The sequence below is a fragment of the Acipenser ruthenus genome, chromosome 7 (assembly GCF_902713425.1).
Source record: "Acipenser ruthenus chromosome 7, fAciRut3.2 maternal haplotype, whole genome shotgun sequence".
Lineage (NCBI taxonomy): Eukaryota > Metazoa > Chordata > Actinopteri > Acipenseriformes > Acipenseridae > Acipenser > Acipenser ruthenus.
The window spans coordinates 45,849,328-45,875,411 of NC_081195.1; the positions used below are offsets into that span (position 1 = coordinate 45,849,328).

General features: G+C 36.8%; 1 protein-coding gene across 1 annotated transcript; it reads left to right on the plus strand.

The window, feature by feature from the left end:
- The first annotated feature begins 1,139 nt into the window (after positions 1–1,139).
- Positions 1,140–21,703, plus strand: LOC117414707 (alpha-N-acetylneuraminide alpha-2,8-sialyltransferase-like). The gene is made up of 5 exons (XM_034024473.3): positions 1,140–2,103; positions 9,240–9,384; positions 11,271–11,380; positions 13,819–13,911; positions 18,351–21,703. The coding sequence occupies exons 1-5, from the start codon at positions 1,913–1,915 to the stop codon at positions 18,823–18,825; spliced, it is 1,014 nt and encodes a 337-aa protein (XP_033880364.2). The 5' UTR covers positions 1,140–1,912; the 3' UTR covers positions 18,826–21,703.
- Positions 21,704–26,084: the final 4,381 nt, after the last annotated feature.

The window sequence follows — 26,084 nt, forward strand, 5'->3', positions numbered from 1 at the left end:
TCTCAACTTTATAGTGGCTAATGCCGTTAAAACCTTCCCAAAAGAGATTTGATTTTCACAGATTATACATGTAGTTCTGTGTGTATGTAATAAGTGCAGTCTCATATCCAAAGAGCTGTTTAATATTTAACTCAGGAAAGTAAAGAGCACATCGTGGAAGGTCATCAAAATAATTGTTATTCAGGTAAACCCCCAACACATATCTGTGACATTCCTAGTCTTTTAACCTAATTTAGGTACATTGGAAGGCATTAAGAATGTAATGAACACTAACAAGTTAACACACAGGGCACAGTCCAGGCTGTAGGTCAGTTAAGGACAATGCCTTTAGCGATTTGGTAGGAGAATGTCCCTTAATTATTAGTGATAGCTTATACATTTTATTTATTTATTTTTTTTGCATATGTATTGTAATCTTTCAAGGTTTAAATGCTAGGTCAATGCTCTGTGCAGGAATATAGATGAGCTGTTTGCTGCTGCAGTTGTTTTGAAAGATAACATTTTAAAGCTACACTCAACACAGTAGTAATGTTGATTTGCACAGGTTAATAATAAAAAATAAAAATAAATATTACAGTAAATTTAAAATGTTCAGGGTCTTTTTCTCTGTTCCTAGGAGCTGATGTGAAGCAAAAACCAAAGACTTAACATTCCTAGGTGTAAGTTTATTATTATGAAACTGGTATATACATGCAGCTGTCAATGAATCCACAGTATAACCTTATATTAAAGTCTGATAATAATGGCTAGTTTAAGAATAATGAAATGCAAACAGATTTCTTTTACTATATCCCCAATGTATTGAGCTCCCACTATTGCACCACATGCTCAGATAATAAAAAAGGGGCTCCTTGCAGACTACTTTTGATAGTGATATGAAGTTTTGCAACTATGATAGCTAATCAAAAAACGGATTTGTACATATATATATATATATATATACACACACACACACACATATATATATATATATATATATATATATATATATATATATATATATATATAATAGTATTATTATTATTATTATTATTATTATTATTATTATTATTATTATTATTATTATTATGTAATGTTGTGGACAATTGCTCATTATGCATTATATTGCTGTTTCGATGCACTGTACATTTGCAATTGAAAATAAGACACATTCATATTATTATTAGTTACTATTGTAATAATATATTGTAATTGCTATCTTTATTGTCGTCCTCTGATACATTATCAGGAAAGTATTTCCTTTATATTTCAATCAAGGCTGTAGTAAATGGGGAAAACACTATTTTGAAGGAAGCTCCGACCTCAGTTACACACACCCCCAGACAGTAAGATGCATCTCATTAGACTGAGGTGTAGCCGGTCGCGCTGGCAAAAACGCTTTGTTCTGAGGAAAGGGTTGCTCCAGCTCCCGCTCCCGTCATTTTCACTATCTCTGTATTTCACAGAAAACTTGGGCCGGCTTGTGAATAAAGGGAGATAACACAGCAGTGTTAAAAAATATCAGACATATTTTCATGAAAGCGATTGGGCAGCTGAGTCTATGGTAACATGTTCCAATAACTCTTGAGGCTGATGAAGAAGACTGCAGTGGTTTTGCACAGCCAGGGAAGCGTATCTGTTAATGAAGCAGTACAGATGAATCTGATTAAACTGGAAACCGTTTTGTCCTTTAAATGTATTCGCAGCTAGGCTGAGCAAAGCAAGAGCATCGATGAGACCAAGAACTGGGAAATTCCACTGAATTTCCTCATTTAATTTTACGCCAAAAAAGGATATATCATCTGGACCGTCACCACTGATTGCCATAAACATGAGAAATTTTCTCGTTCAGTTGAGATAGTAAAACAGCTTAGGTTACTCTGCAGTAAAGATCGGATGCTTAAAAAAAAAAAAAAAAAACAGTATTGCAAATATGATGATAAAAATGATTCCAAAATGCCCCAGAACCAAGTTGCCTGTGGGGGTTGCCCTGTGTGTATTCGTGATCTGCTGGCTGTATATATTCCCAGTTTTCAGGCTTCCCAGCGACAAGGAGATTGTGAATGAAGTATTGCGGCAGAGAAAACTGTGGAAGAAAAACCAAACAGGAATCTCAATATACAGGTACTTTGTTCCATTTAAATCATAACAGTGATTTTGTTACAACTAGCCCCCGACGGCTTGAAATGTAGGGTTCCAGGCTGCTGTATTTTGTTTTCAATCCATCCGCATTTCTATACTTGGTTACGCTTTTGGTATGTTGTCAGTGCTGTTTGCCACGGCCTCATTTTGAGATTTGTCTCTCTCAGGCTGGTTATAAAGCTATGTAAAATATCCGTTTATTTTTATCCGTTTTTTTTTACTGTATAGAGCAGATTCTGAAATGCAATGTCAAGCCGAGATAGGCAGCTCTTTATTATATTTACTATATAATTAATGTACCAAAAAAGACGTCACTTTTATTTTGTTATGTTTTACTCCAGTGCTTCGTAAATGCCATAGTCTACTCGAGACTAGCCTAAGTTATCAAAACACCAAACATTCATGCATTATTGCAGGATTCAATAATTATTACTTATTCAAGATTCTTACCAAGGATAAGGATATAAAGCAGATTTTTTAAATGCATATTCGGCAATGATGAAGTCTGTATTGATGCAATACAAGTGTATGTTTAAAAGAAAAAAAAAACACTTAATAAAACACTGAATAAAAGCATCATTGGACTGCAAAGGCAGTTTCAAGGCAGTTAAACGCTATAAGAAACAGAAATAGTAAACCGGTGTGTCTGGGGAGACCAGGCTTCATTGATCTACAAGGAAGACTTGCTAAGATGGGTTGGTTAAATTCTGGATAGATATTTATGTAAAAATGGCAGTATATAAACAGAGATAACAAATTAAAAGGCATAGGACTGTATAAAATACATTGTAAAATTACTGCTTAAAATGTACAGTTTGAGAAATCGGAGTTGCAGACTGCCTTCAACCTCTGATTGGTTAAACAGCATCACATGACTGTGTGTATATATCGCATATACCGTGGCTTGCATACTAATGAGCCGCTTCACACTGAATAAATCACTTTGCACCACTGCATTCTAAATGTTATTAATTCCAAAACCACTGCCAAAAATGAGTGACATTCCACCTATTTCCTTTAATATATTTGGGGTTGAAACTCCGGATGACTGGTGCAACACCAGCTTTCTGAGTGAAGACAGCAGTCCATCTGAAAAAAATATATAAATAAAATAAGTGCACCAGCAAGAGTAGACACATAGCAGTAGACGAGGAACAGCTAAATTAAATAGAAGAAAACAAAGATTTATAACAGTTTTATAACGCTGAGCTGGACTAAATAGATATTTTAACAATAGAAGTTTTAACATCTCTGCTGACAGCGAGTTTAAAACCAACAAGAACGTATTCCTGTCAGTCATGAAAACTTTTAGAAAAGTAGGTAAAGACAAGGCCAGACACCACTACCAGCCGGATTGACGCATAAAGTCTGGTTTGATCGTCAACTTAATCTGGCACAATTTGGACGCAAGGGTGTCCGACAACTAACAAAAACATCTTTTGAGATCCGAAAGGATGAAAATGGACTTGAATATGTGTGCTTCGCATACAACGAGTACACAAACTCACCTGCAGATACAACTTCAGCATCCATGGCAGCTTTTCCCCTTACTTCCTCTGTGTTAATTTGAAATTCCGCCCATCACCAGCGTGTGTTCAGTCCTCTAGTTTCTAGTGAGATGCCACTTTCGATGCAGAAATTCACAATAAACGGACATGAGCAATTTATTTTTAATAAGCAAACAATAAATTAAATTAAATAAAACTATATTACACTGCGGATGACTACACAATAAAAGTTTCTGGTTTTGTCTTAATTTAAAATGTGTTTTACTTATTTTAATTATTTTTCATCCCCCAAATGATAGTTAGCCATGTTATAAGTGGTATAAACCACTTTGGGCCATGTGGTTCCGATGATATATACCACTTCTGGGGTGGTTAAAGGCCACCACCCCAGGCATGGTATATATCATGGGAACCGCATGGCCCGTCATCGTTTATACCTTATATATATATATATATATATATATATATATATATATATATATATATATATATATATATATATAGTCACAAATAAATCTAAAACCTGTCTTCCCTTGTACAAGGTACGATCACCTTTTTTGAGAGAAAGGTGTCTCTTTGATAGAAACAGTTTAATTTATTTGAACGTCCCACTGATGAAGGGAATGAGAATGTAGAGATGGGAGCTCTGCTAACAAGATTTAAGTTTTTGTAGGTATCAGTCTTTTAAAGACACACTTGTGGTGGCTTTGACAAACTCACTGAGAGCAGAAACTGATCATACTGTAAGATGGGCACATTTGGGTAAACTGGAATGCGATGAAGGTATTCCTGCTAGACGTATCCAGGTATTTTGCAGGTATCAAGTGGAGGCTATTGTCCCTCATACCTGTGATGTGAAAAGATGGCTACCTTATTCTGTTGTGGCCTTCACAGAACCACTCAGAGCTGAACCAGAGAGAGAAGTTGAATCCTGCTGGAGCAGAGCTGACTTGCTTGACATCAATGGGAGAATCTAAGATGCTGAAGTACCCTACTTATAATTATATTATGCTATATTCTTTGTGTTAGTTTACAATAATATACTATGATGTACCTTGTTATTAATCTACTGTATTGTTGTTTAAAATATTCTTTGTAACCAGTAACAATGTTATTAGTGGAACTGGATGGAATCTGTGTAGAAGGTTCATTACTGGAAAATCATGCTAGCATACTGAAAGCTTTGAGCCTGTCTCTTATCGAGAGGTAGGATCTCTAAAATAAACATAAAGCCTCTTTTGCATTCCGAACCAGTGGAGCAAAGGAGAGCAAACTCTATAAAAATAGCAAAAAGTGTAGGGATATTTAGAATTGAATTAAAAGAAATAATGGTTTGTGATTTTACTGTAAGGTAGAACAATATGAAGTGTATTAGCCGAAAGTTTGTAAGAGTTTGAAACTAAGATAATATTGTGCAGAAATTAACTTAAAGTAAGAATGTTAGTCAAAATAGAGTGGTACCAGTCTGTGTCAGGCATACCGCAAGATTGCAAAAGAGAAGGTAATTAATCTTGACAATCCTTACTCGTTTATCGTACCAGGCGGAAGGTAAAGTTTGGGAGTCGGGAATCCAAGGTTTATATAATGAGTGATCTATTACATATAAGAAATATCTATTGGAAAAAATGAGGGGACTATAGCATAGGACCATGGAATGCCATACGTCTCAGAAGATGCTTACAAAAGAGTCTTCTATCAGTGATGGATGACCTTGATAGAGAAGCTGGTGGTTCAGAACTTGCTTGAGCAGGATTTTTGTAAAAAACAGAGAGAGGTCACTTTTAGTTTAAAGCACTGAATAGCTAAAATGAGATTGTTATATTTTGATTATGTTCCTGATAGACTGCATTTAAGTGAGAATGCTTGAATATATAGTTGCCTGCTTAAGAAGTTTGCTATAAGCCTTCTACCAGCCCCTATCCAATATATTTTAGTTAACTGTTAAACCACATCTATGCATGTAAAAAGGGACATCTATATATTTTTTGACTTAGGATTGGAATAATTACACCGATATATATTATATATTAAATAATCACATCTTTCTATGTATTTTGATATACTTATACTGTATTCACATGTATGCTGTGTTCAGGAACTCTCTGGTACTAAGAAAAAACACACAAGTTCAAAAGTTCACCTTACATATTTTGGAGATGAAGGAGAGATGGACTAGGGGATGATGGCTAATTAATTTTATGGAGGGAGTTGCCGGGTGTTTTGAGAATGTTGTTGACTTGAGGGACGGGAGCTGTTAAGGCTGATTAATGTTTAAGACTTAATTAAAACTTCTGACTTAAGAAGCGAGACAAAAAACCGAGGTAAAATCCTAGTCAAGTATCACCAACTTGCTAACTACAAGTTGTGTGATCCATGCTCTGAAGATCTCTGATCGAGCTGATTGCTGTTGGTGTCGTGTTCTAAAGTCTTTGCCTTTGAAGACAGTTACTGTTCTTACCTTATACCCTATACTTCCATATATAATTTGGGAGGTAACAACTATTTGGAATCTATATCTCTCCTATATTGATGCATTGCTATAAGGTATATGACTTCTGTTATAGTCTGTGAGAGTGTTATAATGGATGTTTTAGGACTTAGCAGTGGGCGTCTTTAGTTTTATGCATGCGTAGCCTTAGAGTAATGCTAACAACTGTTAAGGCACTGGACTGCCCAGATTGTCTGTCAGCTGGGATTCGACGTCGTCTGTAACTACTCGATCCATTTTTAGTAGTTAATAAACCGACAGAGTACTAATATTGCTCTGATTCGTTAAAACTTCAAATCAAATGAGTCTGTGTGAATTTCTTGATTATTAAAAGTCATCTGGATACGTTGCAAGCCCATTGCACGAACAATCTACTTACAGGAGTCCGAAACATCTTAATGTCCTCCTGAACGTCTCCCCTGAGTTTGAGTGGGCTTAGAGTATATATAAAAATAAAGAGTATGTGCAAACCTGACAATATGCATAAGAAAAGGGCTTGAAACAACTAAATTGGCTTTTACATCGTCCAAGCCTTCATTTTTCATTTACAAGCAGGACGTACAAACAAGATAGCAACATGTTAATAAGCTACTAATCTTTAGTTAAGCTATAATGAAAATAAAGTGTTTTATGCTGGACACAGTTTATTGCAATCGTTCTGCGGGACTGTATTTACATTAATAAAGAGGAGTCACTTCTGCTTTGAAATGAAAAAGACTTACGATTTAAAAGGCCATTTAAGTCAGCGGAAAACACAGAACATCAGAAGCCCCAATCTTAATCCTGTTGTTCTTTATACGGGGGTACCCCTATTGAATTGTAAGAGAAGATAGAATAATATGTCAATTAGGTGAGGTTTTAATGTGATTGACTTTAAAATTGTGAATGTAATGCATGCATCTAACATTTATATTCTCTCTCCCCCGCACCCCCTCCTGCTCCAACCCCTACACCCACTACATCCCCTACTAACTCGCCGTCCTTCTCCACCTTCTTGCCCCTCTCAGACTCTGACCTCTCCTCCCTGCTCCAGGGTCACAAACCCACCACGTGTGCCTTGGACCCCCTCCCCACTTACCTCTTTCAAGCTGCTGCTCCTGCTCTACTCGCCCTTCTTCTCCTCCCTCCTCAACACCTCTCTACTTTCTGGTATCTTTCCCTCTGCCTTCAAAAAAGCCTCTATCACTCCCCTCCTCAAAAAACCTACCCTCGACCCCACCTCCCTTCAGAACTACCGTCCTGTCTCCCTCCTACCCTTCCTCTCCAAAACCCTCGAGCGGACTGTACACCGCCAGCTCTCTGCTTTCCTGTCCAACCACTCTCTGCTTGACCCTCACCAATCTGGCTTCCGCTCTGCTCACTCCACTGAAACCGCCCTCCTGTCTGTCACCAACTCACTTAAGTGTGCCCGAGCTGCCTCTCTCTCCTCTGTCCTAATTCTCCTCGACCTCTCTGCTGCCTTTGACACTGTTGATCACTCTATTCTACTATCATCTCTCGCTGACCTGGGGATCTCTGGCACTGCTCTGGCCTGGTTCTCCTCCTACCTCTCCAACCGCACTTACCAGGTAACCTGGCGTGGAGCAACCTCCACACCTCACCCTCTCTTAACTGGAGTCCCCCAAGGGTCAGTCTTGGGTCCTCTCCTGTTCTCTCTCTACACCCGCTCCCTGGGCCCCCTCATCGCATCCTATGGTTTCTCATACCATTTCTATGCTGATGATGCTCAGATTTTCCTCTCCTTCCCCACCTCTGACTCCACCATCCCCTCCCATATCTCTACCTGTCTGTCTGCTATTTCCTCCTGGATGCACTCGCATCACCTCAAACTCAACCTCTCTAAATCTGACCTCCTTTTCTTTCCCTCCTCCTCCCCCTCCTCTGATCTCTCTGTCTCTGTTCCTCTGGAATCTACCACACTCTCTCCCTCTTCCTCCGCTAAGAACCTCGGAGTCACCCTGGACCCCTGCATCTCTTATTCCCAGCACATCTCCACTCTGGCACGCAATTGCCGATTCTTCCTGAGCAACATCCGAAGAATCCGACCCTTCCTCACCAACTACGCTACCCAGCTCCTGGTCCAGGCCCTGGTACTCTCCCGCCTAGACTACTGCAACTCCCTCCTGGCTGGCCTCCCTGCGTCCGCCACCCGTCCGCTCCAGCTCATCCAGAACTCTGCTGCCCGCCTGGTGTTCTCTCTGCCTCGCTTCGCCCACGTTACTCCACTACTCTGCTCACTCCACTGGCTCCCGATCACCGCTCGCATCCAGTTCAAGACTCTTGTACCAGCCTACAGATGCCTTGACCAGACTGCACCAAGCTACCTCCAGACCCTCATCTCTCCCTACACCCCCACTTGACCTCTCCGCTCCGCCTGCACTAGAACTGGCTCTACCTACTCTATGCTCCCCTGCCTCCAGAGCCCGCTCCTTCTCCACCCTTGCTCCGCAGTGGTGGAATGACTTTCCTACAGATGTCATGACTGCCCAGTCCCTGACCACATTCCGGCGCCTCCTTAAGACTCACCTCTTCAAACAGCACCTGTAGACCTCCTCTGTTTGTATCCTGGGACACCATCACCCTTCATTTAAATGTGCTTTATTTTGCTCTTATCTGCCCCCTATTTTACTGCATTTAATCCTGTACTTCAGAATACTGTAATCTGCCAAGTGTTTAACCTGTAGTATTTTGTATTTAATCATATCCTGATGTAACTATCACTATTATCTGCTGTATTATTGAATTGTTGTTTGTCACACTTGTACTTTGCTTGAACAAAAGTTATTGTATTTCTTGCTCTTATTGTATTACTTGTATTGTAACACTTGAAATGTATTTGCTTACGATTGTAAGTCGCCCTGGATAAGGGTGTCTGCTAAGAAATAAATAATAATAATAATAATAATAATAATTTCTGTTCTGGTAATTTTTGAGTAGCACTTGCAAGTGTATCTTTTTAGTGTATTAGTGACAGATGGTGGAATCTAGCAGAAAAACAACAAATTTCACTTTGTGCCATTCCTCTTCAGGGAGCAATTTGCATTACAATGTTGGGGTGTTAGCTAAACTTTTGCTAATGAATTTCCAAAGGTAATTTCCTCTTTTGTTTCTCCCCTTTTTAGGAAGCTAGTGGAGGAGTGCTGTGACCCCAGGAACCTCTTTGCAGTGACAAAGCAGAACACTCCGCTGGGAAAGAACCTTTGGTATGATGGAGAGTTATTCCACTCACTCACAGTCAACAATGACACCTACTCTCTCTTCATAAAGGTACGGGACAAATGCATTTTATGTTTAATTTATTTATATATTTCTTTTTTAGATGTACCCTGGCACAATTCAAACTTGTTTGCCTTAATTCAGAAACATTTGTGTAAAAAAAAATAATGTATAGAATTAGAAAATTGTCAATATCGCTTTTACCATTTAGTAGTGGAATTAGCCTCATTGTTCTTTGCTGTACTTTCTCAAGGTGACCAGAACTGAGGCCCAGAGCCCAGGACAGTAATTTGTAACCAATGACAATGAAATCTGTTTTATACATTATAGCCTACATATTTTCAACTTGTATTGAGCAGGGGGCAATATTCATACCTTGTTTTTTGAAATACAGTGTATCACAGAGACATTCCTTTGAGTTAGTATAAGTATAAGTTAGTATAGTTAGTGTCAGAGAATATCAAACACTTTTTAGCTGCAAAGCAGATGCACACTTAATGAGATGGCAGATTTGTAACTCATTCTGTTTTACATACTTTATTTAAAGAAGTGACATTCAGGAAACAGTAGTTTAAAAGTTTACACAATAAGGATAGACATTAAAGGATAGAAGTTAACCCTGTGGCAAAATGACTACTACAATGCTACCGTCTGTGTAGCATATTTTTACAATGACTTTTGGTACATAGAATAGACAATTATTTTTCTAGGACACATTACTTTTCTAGATTAACAATATTCCAGGGGTCAAAATGCATCAAATTGCAGGGACAAATTGAAGAATCAATTCAGAAGAAATAACGCAATGAACTTCAGTATCAAGGGGAAAAAAAAACAATGCCAACCAGGGAAAGGGCAAAGAGGATTGTTTTAACTTGAAATTCATATTACATTGAAAGTATTGATACTGATGGTCACATTGCTGAGTGAAGAGGGGGAACCGCATAAAACATATATTGATAGTACATAGCTAAACAAATAAACTTCAATGCATTTGGTAGTATCACAGTAGCAGTAGCATACTGTATTGGCACAACTTCTGCACAGCACATTAACAAATCTATGTGTGCTATGAGGGAATCAGTTGTAAACCTGGGTGGGCCACAATTAGGTAACTAAATCCATGTTTTTGTAGTAGCATTCTAAGATCTTACAGAATAATTGTAAACAACTTTTTTTTTACTGCAATGCATGTTTCATGAGGTTCTTATGGTGCATGACATCTGAAATATTAGCATAGCCCCTCCTAATTACTACAAGATAACACCCAGTGGTGCGGCACTTTGAACCCATGTCCAAAAAAAAAAGGACAGGGTCAAGTGGGTTTTTTCAGGAATAACAGCGCTACTACCATAGCATGCTGCCTCTGTATTTGTATTAACCACAATTTCAATTGTTTTCTAATTGTATTTTCATTCGTATGTCTTGCTGTAACTGGGTAGAGTTCGGCACAAAACAGCAATTCTGCACACAAAAAACATTGAACAAAATTTGGTTTAAATGTTTGTCATTTAATTCATTAAGTTTCTTTTGTTAGTTCTATGATTATGCACACAGTAAGCAAGGTTCAAAAGCAGGTGCGTTTGCACAAACTGTATTGTCATTTCTCACCTGCATGGTTGAGAATTCAAAAGATTTCTGTTGAATTTAAAACTGAATCAATGATGATCAAAGAATTATGTCATGTTGTGTAAGCTACATTAATTGATCACTTAAGACTATGTCAATTAAATATAGCCGTGAGCTTTTAACAGCACTGGAACCACAAGTTTTGTGAATAGGGCCCATGCTCTCGGAAAAGAGAAGAGTGAGTGTGTGGTTTACAATTTATTAAAAGACCCATGCATCCTAAGTAGTGTTGATTTAAATGGCCTCCTTCTGCTGTTACTGAGAAGCAGGGGTGTTTCTTAATAAAAGGGCCTGCTTTGTGTTGATAGGAGAGTCCATTGCAGTTGCCCTTGAAGAGGTGCTCTGTAGTCGGCAACGGTGGGATCCTGAAGAACAGTGGCTGCGGTAAACACATTGATCAAACAGATTTCATCATGCGGTAAACAGACTTTATAATTAGATGTTATTAACCCCATTATACTAATTAGATATACTAACATGCTGGTCCCTTCTGTATAGTAAGGAAATTAGGAAATGTTAATTTTGTGAAGCTGAAAATCTGGGCTGTATTTTTTTCATGGTAAAAAATGGCTTATTTCACAATACATCACTATTTTTTTTCTACAGTTATTAAACAGTAAATGTTCCTAAATATTTAAATACTTACCTGAACAACATTAAATGCTAAACTGCAGAATATTTCAAAGACATTCTATTTTTACCACCAGCGAATTATCAAACAAAATTAAAAAAATGTAAATAAATCTTGCCGTTGTATGTGTTTAATCACGTACCGGAAGCAAACTAAACCGGCTACAGGTAGTGTATCAATAAAGCAAACGTTTGCTGTATTTATTTTAATGTACACTATTCTTTCAGAAATGTGGGAACTACACATTACACGGCAATGGGTAAATTTCACCCAAATTTACCCAAAACTCCATGAAAAAATACAGCCTTACTGATAATATCAGTCTGTTCTGTTCCATCCATTTTATTCTTCCAAAAATTTTTTTTTTGATGGTAGTATGAAGGGCACTCCTGTTTGACATCGTCATAATTTAGCATTCATTATAGCGTTTCTTTAAGCTCAGGAAGCAGATAAGCTCTTTTCTATAAAATATGAAACCATGATAAAAGCACGTATTTGTTTATCAGCAGATCTCGGATACTGTAATAGAACTTCTGCCACCTGAAAAGTCTGTTATTAGTACTTTATTATCCACAACTTATCACAACTTATCACAGTCATACAGTATGGATACCGTGGTTAATATAACCCAATAAAACTAGCAACTGAATAACACATACATACAGACACTGTACTATTGACAACTTTACAAAAGTTAAAATCCAATTTCTGTTATTATCTCAATAGGGGGTGGGTCTCAGTTCAGTGATTTTTATTTTTTATTTTCACCAATATTCACCAATGTTTGCATAGTTGAATGAAGGTCCAGCACTGCCATCTACTAGAGTTGATTAGTCTTCAGATCCTCACCATCAAAGGCCTGCTAGTATAAACATAAAACCTCATCCCTGTGTAAACAAACGAGGAAACAGGATGTTTGGTGTATTAAAAGTTAACATATAGGGGCTTGACAGCTCTGTTTGTAATACTACTAGTACAAAGTAAATCATCCTAGACCCATCTTGAATGCAGGTCACTTCACCTCCCTGAATTACATTCATGCACCCTGCATTGACCAGTATAATAATTAAGCTGGATGGGTCTCCCAATAACATTTCAGGAGCTTACATTAAACTAGGTTAGCTATAATAACAGGACACACTCAAATAAACACTCAGGAATTATACACAACTCACCGTGTAAACAGGTCTGCCCCACTACAGACCTAAAAATACATTACATTGTTTAAATACTGTAAACACTGTACATTACATTGTTTTTACTTAAAACCCCAAACATCCCTGCACACCTACTTGGTTGAAATTTGAAAAATGGGCCTCAGGGGGAAAAAATAAGTAAGGAAGAAAAGCTGAGTGAACTACAGTAAGTTACAAATTATTCAATTAATGTAACTGCATTACAAATCCTCTCCAGTGCTGAGATAAAAACTCACAAAATAGTATCTGTATATCATAAAAATTAATCAAACAAGCATCTGGACAGGGTATCTCATTGAAGTGAAAAAAAACAACAGTTGTCTGGGTTACTTGCTGCAGCAGGTACAAAACAAGCCCACAAAGCAGAAAACGGCCCCTGGCCAACAAAAGGGTTGTTACTTAAAACAACATTTTAACGTAATAATTTCTTTATAGGCTAAATAACATTTCTCTTTTGAATTACTAATTATTAATATTAAACAAATAAAATAATCCTTTTTTCTAAATTACCAATTCTTTCGGCATTGATTTCTGACTAATCACGATTGTTTCAGACTTTTGATGTTAAATCTAGTAAGTAAGTATATTTTATAACTAAAAAAGGCAGTTATATGGTTTATGATAGTGTTAATGACCTCAGTGTCATTCCTTAATTGGCAGATAATGACAATTATCATTATCATTATGTGCCAGTTAAGGCTCTCCAAGTCAGTTATTAACACTTAATTCCTACCATAGTACCCACAGTGTACCAATATTTCCATGCATGGTAAGACAAAAGACAAAAAACTTCACAAATGATCCTAAGTATATGGTTTACCATGGTTTCACTATGCTTTTACACAGTTTGCAGTGCTTTCACTATGGTAAACTTTTATAAGGAGTCTCTGTGAAATGCCTAAAGCAGAATTCTTACAACCTTTGGGGTGTTAAACCATCACCCAGTTATGGCTAAAAGTTACTATGCTTCCCAAATATTCTAAGAATGTTTTTTCTGCCTTCTCTAAGTTCTGTCTTGTGTTTATACAGGTGCAATCTCCCTCCACTCTCCAAGCAGTACACAGAGGATGTTGGGACCAAGGCACACTTGGTGACAGCCAACCCCAGCATTATTGAAAAGAGGTAAAGATCACCTTTATTCTTATTCACCGAACACAGACCTAAGAAACTTTATGGCTGATTTGGGGTCAATTTTGCAAAACAAGCAAAATCATGTAATGTATATTCTGAACCCCTTCCTGAGGCTCAGCGGTAAGGTATTGTTTGTGTTTTACATCAGGTGCTCGTTCACTCGTGGTCTGCAGAACAGACTGTGCTACTCAGGAACGCAGTCCCAGTATCTGGATTGGTCATTTTGATGGCCATTAATACAAAACCAAAGTAATGTTCATTAGTTCTGAGCTAGGCAAGTAGAAAAACAATTTGACTAATGCCTTGATTAGTGTCGTCTTTACTCTGCATTTTCATTTAGATTTGAATAACTGTGCCAGCGAGTGCAGATGGTGTACTTTTAAAGCATATTAAATGTTTTAGCATTGTAATAGCCCTGCCATCATTTCATTGAATTTTTCTGGAATATGAGAAATACATTTTAGCTCTTTGTGAATAAAAGTTACTAAGAAAGTATAAATGCTTGAAGTATTTATTATCTACCTACCAACAGTCAATCTCTGAAAGTGCGGACATTGCAGTGAAGTAGTTCACCTATAAGTAGACTGCCATGAGAAACAATCGGTCCCTTCATCAAGCTTAAGGGGGGGGGGGGGGGGGGGGGATCAAATTCACTGCTGTCAGTAGAACAGTAGCCTATTCTCAGAAACATACAATACAAGTAATACAAGTGGTGTGGTATTTCAACCCCCTGCAACCCTCTCAGCTTCTTGATGCTAAATAAAGGACACTGACTGTCCTTGATTACAGGTAGACAAACATTTGGAAAGCTTTGCAATGCTGTCTGCTTGAGGGTCTTCATAGAAGATAATAGATAATAGATAAGTGTCCTACAGTATATGTGTACCTGTGTTCATTCTACAGGAATACTTGCCTGTGTTTTTTAAGAATGTGGACTAAATACTATGACTCCTTGTCACACAATTTGAGCCATTGTATTTTATTGAGTTTGCAACTATTTGTTTCTTTTTAATTAAATGGAAATTAGCATTTTAATTGTGCTCCAGACAAACCAAGGTCTGTGTGGGACTGCGGTAAATCTCAATAACACATATCTTAAATTTCCTTACCCTGCATTCTCATTCCTGTGACCTTCTTAAGCTTATACTGCAGCATGCATCTCTTCAGCTGTGTGCTTGAGAAACTGTGAACGTGCGTGCATGAGGATTTCAAGTAAAAACATGTGGAAGGCCTGGACGTAAGAGCAGCACATTCAGTTAAAATACCACTTATTCAACTTTTCTTTAGATGTCTGGTATATTTTGGGGATTTCAAGAAAGCAAGACTTGTTTCTGAATTAGACTGCTTCACATGACATAGGGATGTCATGTGAAATACAGACAAAGGTCATTTGCTTATGTTTAATTTTATAATCTGATTCCTGGGTGACAGCAGTTAATAATATTTGTCCATAGTTTTCCCTTCTCTCCACTGTAGAAAGCAGATCTTGTGTCTTGTGTTTTTTTATGTTCTTGAAATATGATAGGACTGAATTCAGCTATAAATATGATTTGGGCCTGAATTCAGCTAATAGTATGATTGGGCTGAATTCAGCTATAAATATGATTTAGGCCTGAATTCAGCTAATAGATGATTGGGTTGAATTCAGTTATATGTTCTTCAAATTTGAGTACTTTGGGCTTGATTATCAAACTGTTGATTAATTAAGTATTCGTATATGACTCGCAAAATCATTTATGGCTATAATTGAATGCTTGTAAATTCTGCCGTAATAGAGGTCAATTTTCTATGTAGTGAGGACGACACTTACATTGCACTCAAATTGGATCCCCCAAAAAAGAACCAATTGGAGAAGCAGTTCTTCTCTTTTGAGGATCTAATAGAGCCTAAGTACAGTATCCTCGTAGTATTGTAGCTATTAACTATTGCTTTTTTGTTTATTCCCATTCGTATTAAACTATGGACTCGTATTCATTGCATGTTCCAAAAAAAGCGTCTGCCTTCCAAAGAAAATACGACCTGGTTGTTTACAATAGTCTGTTTCAGATGGCGTACTGAATTGCATTTTCAGTAGGAAGCTGGAATCCTATAAACATATACGTGTTGAGTTCCTTAAATGTAATCTGTTTCTAGACCACAAATTAATAACCCGCTACATCCACTGACAGCTAGGTGTTGCAGGGGGCTGGTTAATTGTTACACTCTGGTGTGCCAGTTGTACTGGGAGAGAGACATGTTTGTGAGCTTTAAAATGTTACCAGAACGTGACTGAAAACATGACTGATACAGAAAATGATTCCATATATAGGAAGCTGTGTGGTTTAGTGGTTAAAGAAATGGGCTTGTAACCAGAAGGTCCCTAGTTCAAATCCCACCTCAGCCACTGACTCATTGTGTGATCCTGAGCAAGTCACTTAACCTCCTTGTGCTCCGTCTTTTGGGTGAGCTGTAATTGTAAGTGACTCTGCAGCTGATGCGTAGTTCACACACCCTAGTCTCTGTAAGTCACCTTGGATAAAGGCGTCTGCTAAATAAGCATATCCACGCCAAATTGCTCAGTATTACAAATATAGCGCTGTGAATTTTCTTTACTGTTTTTATGAAGGCACCTATCTGTCTATCTGTATGTCAGATTGACATTTCCACATTTGCATACAGTTGCTGAAGGTCAAGGCAATCTCCTTTTTTCATATTTCTAATAGCTACATTTTTTAAAACTATGATCGAAGGGGACAGGGTACTGCAGACAAGACCAAAGGGACATTATGGTCCTGGAGAGAGTCCAACGAAGAACAACCAGACTAATCCCAGGGCTTAAAGGAATGAGCTATGAAGATAGTCTTAAAGAATTTACTTTATTTAGCCTAGTAAAAAGAATAATGGGGGGGGGGGGGCATGATTGAAGTGTTTACAATCTTAAAAGGAGTTGAGAGAGTTAACCCTAACCAATACTTCAAGCACAGTACAGAAACCAGGACCTGAATTAAGTCAAGATAGTCTTAGGACAGAAGGAAAGGAGACATTTTGTCACAGGGAGAAATGGTTTTATGCTTTAAAACCTAAATTTGACAAAGTTTTGAGATCAATCTGCTACTAGGAACCGGACGCGTTTAGATGGGCGGAATGGCCTCCTCTCATTTGTAAAATTTCTTGTGTATTTACAGCTGTGGTGGGGATAAATGTCAGACATGCATATTTTTTTACATTGATTTTTAAGTTATTTTGCCCTTTTTAAAATATGGTAATACAATAAATAAGGACTGCAGAAAACTTTCATGCTTCTTCATATAAATTCAGGGAAACACATTGAAGCTACATGATCACTACAGATGTTCTACAGACACATATTCAAAGAATCTCTACTGTCTTATAGGCAAAAACTATGTTCTAAAGTAGAAAGTAGATTGGCAGTCACGGACAGTGTTGTTTGATTTGGAAAACATGTTTTCATGCTTGGTTGGTACATGTAATTCGGGCCAGTGTACTGCTTCTATTTAATACTCCAACTTGCTCGATACAGAAAGTAAAATATTTCTTTCCTGATTCAGAGCAATAGAAGAAATATATATGTAGATATTCAAGACATTTGCATGTTGGAGATGGGAGGGGGAAGAGGGAATAAGAAAATGAAGATCTCCTGGTTCAAGTGGAGAATTATTTTCCCAATTTGTAGTGATATCTTGCATTACCTTGCATTACCTGAAGCTTGACTCTTATGGAAAGCTTTCATTGGCCCCTGTTGTTACAGTATAGCTTAGGAAGCAAAACACCACCTGTATTCAAATTTGGTCTGTTTGACATCATGATGCCAGTCATTTTGCATTAATAACACGGCAAGGCGCAATTGTGCCTGTATTAGAAAGACAAACAAATGAATTCAGTGGTACCTGGGGCTGCGTATCTGCGTAGCTGTATAAATGTGATGTGTTCAAGCATAGCTTTTATTTTCTCCTCAAAAGCATATGACCACCTTGTGTTCTTGTGACAGTTTAATTTGCTAAAATGACAGAGTAATGACAGTGCACTTTGAAGACCTTGAGAGGATTCATTATGGTGCAATATAAAATAACAGTGTGACTGTTTAAACTCTGGACACTGAATTTCTAAAAGGAAAAGAAATGAAGCTAGAGGATTAGCAGCTGCTGGCATTGCTGATGAACTATGGTTTGCAATTAGTGTTTAACCCTGTGGGCCCAATTTAAATGAAACACGGTCAGAGGCAAATGCAGCGATTTTTATTTTTTTTTCTGTTCCATAGCACAATTTATCGATTTGTATTGTGCTACACCTACATTGACATTTCCATAATGAATCAGCTCCATATACATGACTGCAGTGTTTAGTTATATTTAAATGGTCACATTGGAACATTTCACAATTGTAATTAATACAACCTGACTCATTTCCTTTTCCTTATTAACTTATTACAGATTTCGGAACCTGCTTTGGTCCAGGAAAGCGTTTGTGGAATATGTCAAAGCCTATGATTCAAGCTTCATCTACATGCCTGCTTTTTCCATGAAGCCTGGAACTGACCCCTCTATACGAGTTTACCACACTCTGTCTGATGTCAGTGCCAACCAAACCGTCCTTTTTGCCAACCCAGACTTCTTGAGGAATGTGGGGAAGTTCTGGAAGAGCAGAGGGATCCATGCCAAGCGTCTATCCACTGGCATGTTCCTTGTCAGCTTGGCTCTCGGACTTTGTGATGAAGTGACACTCTATGGCTTCTGGCCTTTCTCGTTGGACTTGCAGGAGAGGTTTATAAGCCATCACTACTATGATAACGTTATGCCTTTTTCTGGATTCCACGCCATGCCAGAGGAGTTTCTTCAGCTTTGGCATCTCCACCAAAGCGGCACTTTACGACTGCAAGTTGGCCGGTGCGATGAAGAAGTGGGCTAGACTTTTCATTGCATTTTATCATGGATGACAAGCATTGGCCTTTCCTTTGGACATATTTCTTCAGTTGATAAGGGAAGGTCATTTTAATGAGTGAGAGTGTGACTTTAAAATTCCTTTTTTTAACTGTGAATGCCAGTTTTGGGATCCTGTAAAAAAAATTAACTACTGAGAAAATAGCTTGGCCTTCACTGTGCAAGGACTAATTTTAGCTAGTACATTATGTTATTGCTGACGGGTCAGGGTAAGGACAGCTTACTGTAAGTAATTTTTTTTATTTTATTTTCACTCCAGCATAAACTCTTTAGTTGTAACAACTCTTTCCAAGATTGCCCCAGAGACATCAATCTGAACAAGCAAAGTAAACTAATAAAGAATCTTGAAAGCTTCGTTTTAAAATTGTTAAATCTGAAAGCTTATACTCATAGTCAGAAATGGGGGGGAAAGATATGCAAATAAGTAAGTACCAATGTCCATTTTATATCGAGTGACAGCATAAGTATTATTATTATTTGTTTATTTAGCAGATGCCTTTATCCAAGGCAACTTAGAGACTAGGGTGTGTGAACTATGCATCAGCTACAGAGTCACTAACAACTACATCTCACCCAAAAGACGGAACAGAAGGAGGTTAAGTGACTTACTCAGAGTCACACAATGAGTCAGTGGCTGAGGTGGGATTTGAACCGGGGACCTCCTGGTTACAAGCCTTTCTTTAACCACTGGACCAGTCCTTCTGGAACTGTCATATGGCAAGAAACAGATATTGTGGAGATTGACTGTTCAAAGACTTAAATATCATAAATACCCACTAGTGCTTTCATCTGGCAACCTGAGAAAGCCAGGTTAAAGTAGAATACACATTACAATGGTGTGTGAAGTACTACCACTAATGCACGAATCTGCATATTAAATAACATGTCAAGCTTTTGTAAAATAGAAGTAATTTAGTAGCTGATTGGTAAACAGGATCACCATATTCTATGACCAGCAGTAGTAACTGTAACAGATTTGTGCTCTATAGACAACATTCATTTTAGAGTTGGTTCTTGTAACATATCCGCATTCAGTTCTCTGCCAAAAATGTGTGTATTCTTTTTTTTGATTTGTTTGTTTGCAAATGCCTTACTACATACTATAGGTGCTTTTTGTGGCGTATAGGCCTATATCTACAGTACCAATATATTTTTCTAATTCTGCATTAATGTTACATGGATTGTTTTGGGGTTTTTTTTTTCTCTGATTTGATAGAAGGATCCAAGCTTAGAAAATGCTTCACAGACAGGATTACCAGTTCAGCAAACGTGTGCCAATAACCAGTATTGAACTTTGCATTACGTCATTGTCTGTCATAACTGCAATAATATCCAAGGAAAGTTTTTTAGAAATAAATTAATTTGAATGGAGGGGCAATGATCACATTAAAAAGAAAAACACTTTCTGTACTCTTCTTGGCTAACAAAAAACAAAGGAATAAAACAAATCGAAAGAAATCTAGAAAAATACAGGAACATTGATTTCAGAAATTTAAAAATGTGGAGACTGTTCAGTTTGTCGTTTTTACTTTATGGTAACAACATAGCTCATACTTACAAGCGCAAGGCTTGACAGAACAAGACTTAAACAGTTTAAAAAATTATGTAAAGTGTATTATATAGAATAGGATTAATGAAATCCATTTGAACTCAAAAGTTAGGCTTTTCTACTTCTTTGCACTTTGGTCAGCTTGAAGCTGGGAAGCTGGATTACATGGTCAAAAATGACAGTACATTTACGTAGTGCTACTATGTATTGCTTAATTTCTGAGTTGCTTCAGTACACACATGTAGTAGCTGAACAGTCATTCATTGATTGTCAGTTTTAGGTAAGCAAATGTAGTGCATCCAGATACTGGTCATCTGGGGTTCTAAAACCAACTAGTAAGCAAGTAACTATGACAAGCGAAAAATAATAATTTAATAAAATCTGTTACTATTTTACAGTGGCTCATTAAAGACAGTAGGAAAAAAAATAGAAATATGGTATGTCGAGATGACAAGATAAATTATATCTCGATATTTCAAACCGGTATGTCGAGATCACAAGATAAATTAGCTTGTGATCTCGACATAACACTTTTTAGTTTTTTTATGTCCTCAATGAGCCACCATACCATTTCAACATGTCTTGAAACACATAAATAGGCAAATACTGTAATGTGTGGGTAAAATCTTGTCTTAAAATTATTTTACTTAAACTACAGTAATTGAGCATTAAGCAATACCATTAAACTGGGTTGCCTGCTGAAACAAACCGACTCTGTATGTCACAATCCCATGTTCTGTGTTGACACAGAACAGACAGATTTGGTATATGTTAAAAGTGAAATTAAGTGATACTCAAAATGTAAAATGTTACAATTAAGGAGTTATTAAAGATATCTTGTTTATGTATTTTTCCAGTTCCAGTAAACACTCTGAAGGCTAATAAACAGATGTTGGGCTTCGGCCCGTTGAGATAATAATGTTGCCAGGAACTAGGCCATTCCAGCAGTGTTCAGGCTAGTGCCAGAATTATTATTATTATTATTATTATTATTTATTTCTTAGCAGACGCCCTTATCCAGGGCGACTTACAATCGCAAGCAAATACAAATACATTCAGTTATAATACCAACCAGCACTTCAGCATATTGTCAGAAAGTGTTCTGAGGTACTGTGTTTTCTGTATGATTTCCAGTATGTAATCATTTCTGTTCAATTTGAAGGTGTACATGTGCTTATGTGCTTCTTGTTGGCTGGGAAAACACTTACTTTAGCTGGTAGATGCTACTATACCAAAAATAAGAAAAAGGTGACATTTCAGGTAAAAAAAAAAAAAAAAAAAACTTTGCCTACCTCATGTGTATAGTAAATATCAGTTTCTGAAGTTGTGAAAATCCTGTTCCCGCTAATAGGAAACGATGTACAATTTACAGAATGTTCTATAAACTAAATATAAGTCTTGTAGAACACAGTGCTTAAAACCAGTATGTGTTTTGTTACTTGGATTGCAGTCAGAAATGTCACAGTGACTATCCCTTTTCCAGTAGTCTTCCCAACTAGAGGGTGAAAACTCAATTACTGCAAGGCAAAAGGTCAAATTAGCCCTCCTGCCCCATTCACAATATTTTTGTTCTTCTTGTGTAAATCTGAATGTATATGTTACTTGAGTGCAAAAAAACCTTTGTAATAGATAAAAAAAAAAGTAATGATTGATACATACAGTAGTGACTGTTTGCACAACTCTGTGCAGAGGTTAAAATGCTGGGATGGGAAAATCTTGATACTGACTTTGCACTGAGCCTCCACAAGTGTATATGTAAACCAGACAGATTTACTGTATTTGACATTAAAAAAAAAACAACTTTAGAAACCAATGTAGAGCTAACTCTCTGGCAAGTGTTCTTCAAAGCAACCATTTCAGTGGCCAGGAATTAAGAGAAAGTGCATTCAAAGGGACTTGGAAGCCTTAATGGATAATAAGCAGAACGAATACTGTTAAGCACATATACACCTTTGCTGTCTCTGAAATTGTAAAGTAGCATATTTTGTTGTTGTTTTTTATATTTAAGTATTGTAATAGTGTGTTTTATATTATTTCCTTTTTTTGGAATTTTATTTTTGGAACGACAATACAGGAAAATGATTATGTACACCAACAAGGGTACAATTTTTTTAAAAAAAGTGAATTTCTTGTAAAAAAAAATAAAAATAAAATAAGGTCTGTGGTTGGTACTGTATGAGATCATGGGAATTGTATTTATGGCATGTGAATAAGGCTTTTGACAAATGCATGTGATTTTGTACAAGAAGTTGAGTCAAGGAAAGAGGTTTTTCATTCAATGTTATATCCAGGCTGTATTGAACTGAAGGAACCCTTACACATCATTTAAATGATTCTATAATTGGAAATGTGGTTCTTGGTGTTTTTCCAGGGCAGCTGATGGTTTTACGTCAGATCCACTCATCACCTTGTTGTTTCTCTTCATGTTTTCTTTTATCTGTTTTAAGGTTTGATTTTGAAATGAGTCAATCTTATTCTAGAAAATCATGCCCAACTTTATATTTTAAAATGCCTGTCAATATTACAGGTGATATTGATGGATTCAGTTGCTTTTGATACATTATTTAGTAGGTGAATATATAGTGCACAGATATGATACAGTATTGATAGTTCATGACATTTCATAGAATAATTACAGTGGCACCAAGGCAAATACAGTAACCCAGTTCTTTCAAATTTATGGAGCCTATTGTGCAAGTACTGTCAGAGGTGGAATGGGAAATTATGGGAGTGATTTGGCAAGTGTCATGCATACACTGTATCTTGCTCTTTAAATCTGGCACACATCTTTATTCTAAAGCAGTTTGGTTATAAAGTTGGTACCTGAGTCCACCTTTTCTTTTCTGTTGTGGTCAAAGTGGAGTACAGAAGTACAGTCAACACACTGCACATGTGATAGGTAAATAGACAAAATGGAGGCTAGTTTAACCAGATGTGCAAGAAACGTAACCGTGAGGGGAATACAGAGCCAACATGCATGTCATAGACGTAATAACCATCGAACAGTGAATTTCCCCCAAGGTTTTCAAATGTGAAGAATTTAGAGTAATTTAGGCTTCTCTTTATTATATTGTGTCACTGTCTAGAGCTTTACAATTGTGTTAATGCAGTCTAGAAACAACTTTAAATGCTTTCTGTGTGAAAGGGAATAGTGCAACTGCTAGTGTTTGTCGCTGTGTCAACAAAAGCATCACAGAACTGATTCTGCATTGCATTACGTGACTTCTGAAGCCTTAGATCCATGAAATGTGAAGTGATATGTATTAGTTTGCATAAGACAGGAACATTTTTATTTAAATAATGGATGTCCCTTATAAGACAGTATTGGCAACCATAGAAGAATTATGGGTTGGTTAGATATAATTTAAAGCTGTCAATAATAATAAAAAAAAAACATAAGTGACAAATAAATAAAAGGAATATACTGTTTGATGTCATTTTCATTATAATAAAAACAAATGAGAAATCTTTTAAAACATTTTTAATTGTATTTTGTTTTTATACACAGCAGACTCTCTCATTAAAGAAACATGATACTGTAGTACAGTAGCCCAGTATTGTAGGTTACACGAGATATCATGTACAGCACATATTTATAATAACACTGAGGTTTTTTTAATTTTTTAATTTTGGGGGCTTTAATTTACGTATTCCTTTTTCCAGCTGAATGTTAATCGGAAATGATTTGTGGTTATTTAGAAAAAAAAAATCTTTGCTTGCATATGAATGTAATTCTGCCACCACGATCTAGTCACTTCATGATAATTCAGATGGGTAGATATATAGACACATAGAAAGATATACACAAACACAACAGTAAAAGACCATATAAATGTAGTACAGCCTCCTCTGCTGCTGTTAAAACCCCAGTGTAACAGCCACCGCCAGTACCAATAGCTTCTCGAGGTAGATTATTATTACTTATTTCTTAGCAGACTTTTTTTTTGCTTTTTTTTTTTTTTACTTCGCGTCTTTCGTCCTGCCATCTCTTTTGATAGTCCAAGACGCTTCGTTTTACAGCAGACGCATCATTTACATGGTCAGTTATCTGTGCCCACATTTTTTCTTCTATGATTTACAGATACGGTTTACACTCCAAATAATTTATCTGACTTTTCCACACCCTCTTCTCTTTGAGTAATAAGTTCTTGAGTGGAGAATTTCAGCTTTCTTTGTTTGAACTTCTGGTCATCCCTTATGGAAAATTCCCATGGGTAAAGAAAATTCTGGTAACCCAATGGGATTGTGATGGAGTTCCCATGAGAATCTCGTGGGATTTTGATGAGGTTCCCATGGGATTCTAATGGGGTTCATCTTTGGACTTTAATGGGCTTCATGTTGGTTTCTTACTTATAAACTTAATAAAAAAAAAAACACCTAATATATACAATAAGAAAATATACTCATTCCAGGTTTGTATGTCTTTCAGTTTGATTAGATTTAAATGCAAAATTAACATCAATTTAAATAATATTTTAATAAAATAAGTAAACATAAAAACAGAATGTATTTAAGATATGTTTTAATCTGTAAATATACAAGTGATTATTACATTTATATGTACAAGATTACTGGAATCTAGCATTGCAGTGAATGGCCACATCTTTTAGTGTGAATACCACTGTGGTCTTTATGGCAGTTTTCTCCACAATTAGAAACTGTTGCTGCACTTTTGCTGAAATAAAAATAAAAAAAGAAATGGTAAGAATAAGGTTGAATGGTCCACATTTCCTATTAATGGCTATTTCATTTTATTTCAATGTTCTTTTACTATTTGAATGCTCCATGTCAGTTTTAATAAAGTTCCTGGCCAAAATGGCATGAAGTAGATAAGATGGCCATTGTCTTAATTCTACAGGTATTTGTTTCAGGGTTTGATTTGCTTGAATAGCTATAGTGGGGCAGGTAGTGTTGTTTTTTGTACAACAACAGCACTGTTTTATTTGTTCAACAAAGTAAAAATACTTAGTATGTAAAAAAATAGAAAATAGTCATTTGAATTTGTAAATGCTTCACTCACCAATATTGGCAGAAACTGTTTTTGCACAAAGGAGGTTTCATAACTGCATTTTCTTTAATGTTTGACTTCCTCCCAGTCACTGAAGAAGTAGCCACTTCCTCTTTTGAAAATGGAACTTCTATTACAGTATATCTCTTGTCATTTTGCTGTGATCCCCCATCCAGCTAAAACACATGCATAATGTGACCATCTCCAAATGAATGAAAAATGATACCTTCACGTATATATAAAGAGCAGATCAGCCGCTCATCAGAGTTAGTGTGTTCAGAGGCGGAACGAGAGATGTGAGAAAAAAATAATACATCTAGAAAGCAATTGGTACCCGTGCTAGTTTTATACCAGTATGATACCTGTTGGTTCTGTATCTGTTGTGTTAATCTGTTTTGGCCACCGTGCCATTTTGTTTTGCACAAACTGTTTATTTATTATTAAACTCGCGCATCAGCATTTCCATACCCCAGTACTGTTCTCATTTACTTCCTGGTCTGACGTGACCCTTAAGCCATCCAGGTCAAACCATGGTTTAATTTTTTGGTTGATATTCATGTTTATCTGCAAAAAAGTAACATAGTATTTAACATTGAGGTTTAATTTATGAAAAACATTAGAGCAAAATAACTTTCTTTGATCCAATTTTGTGTTGCTAAACATGAGCATA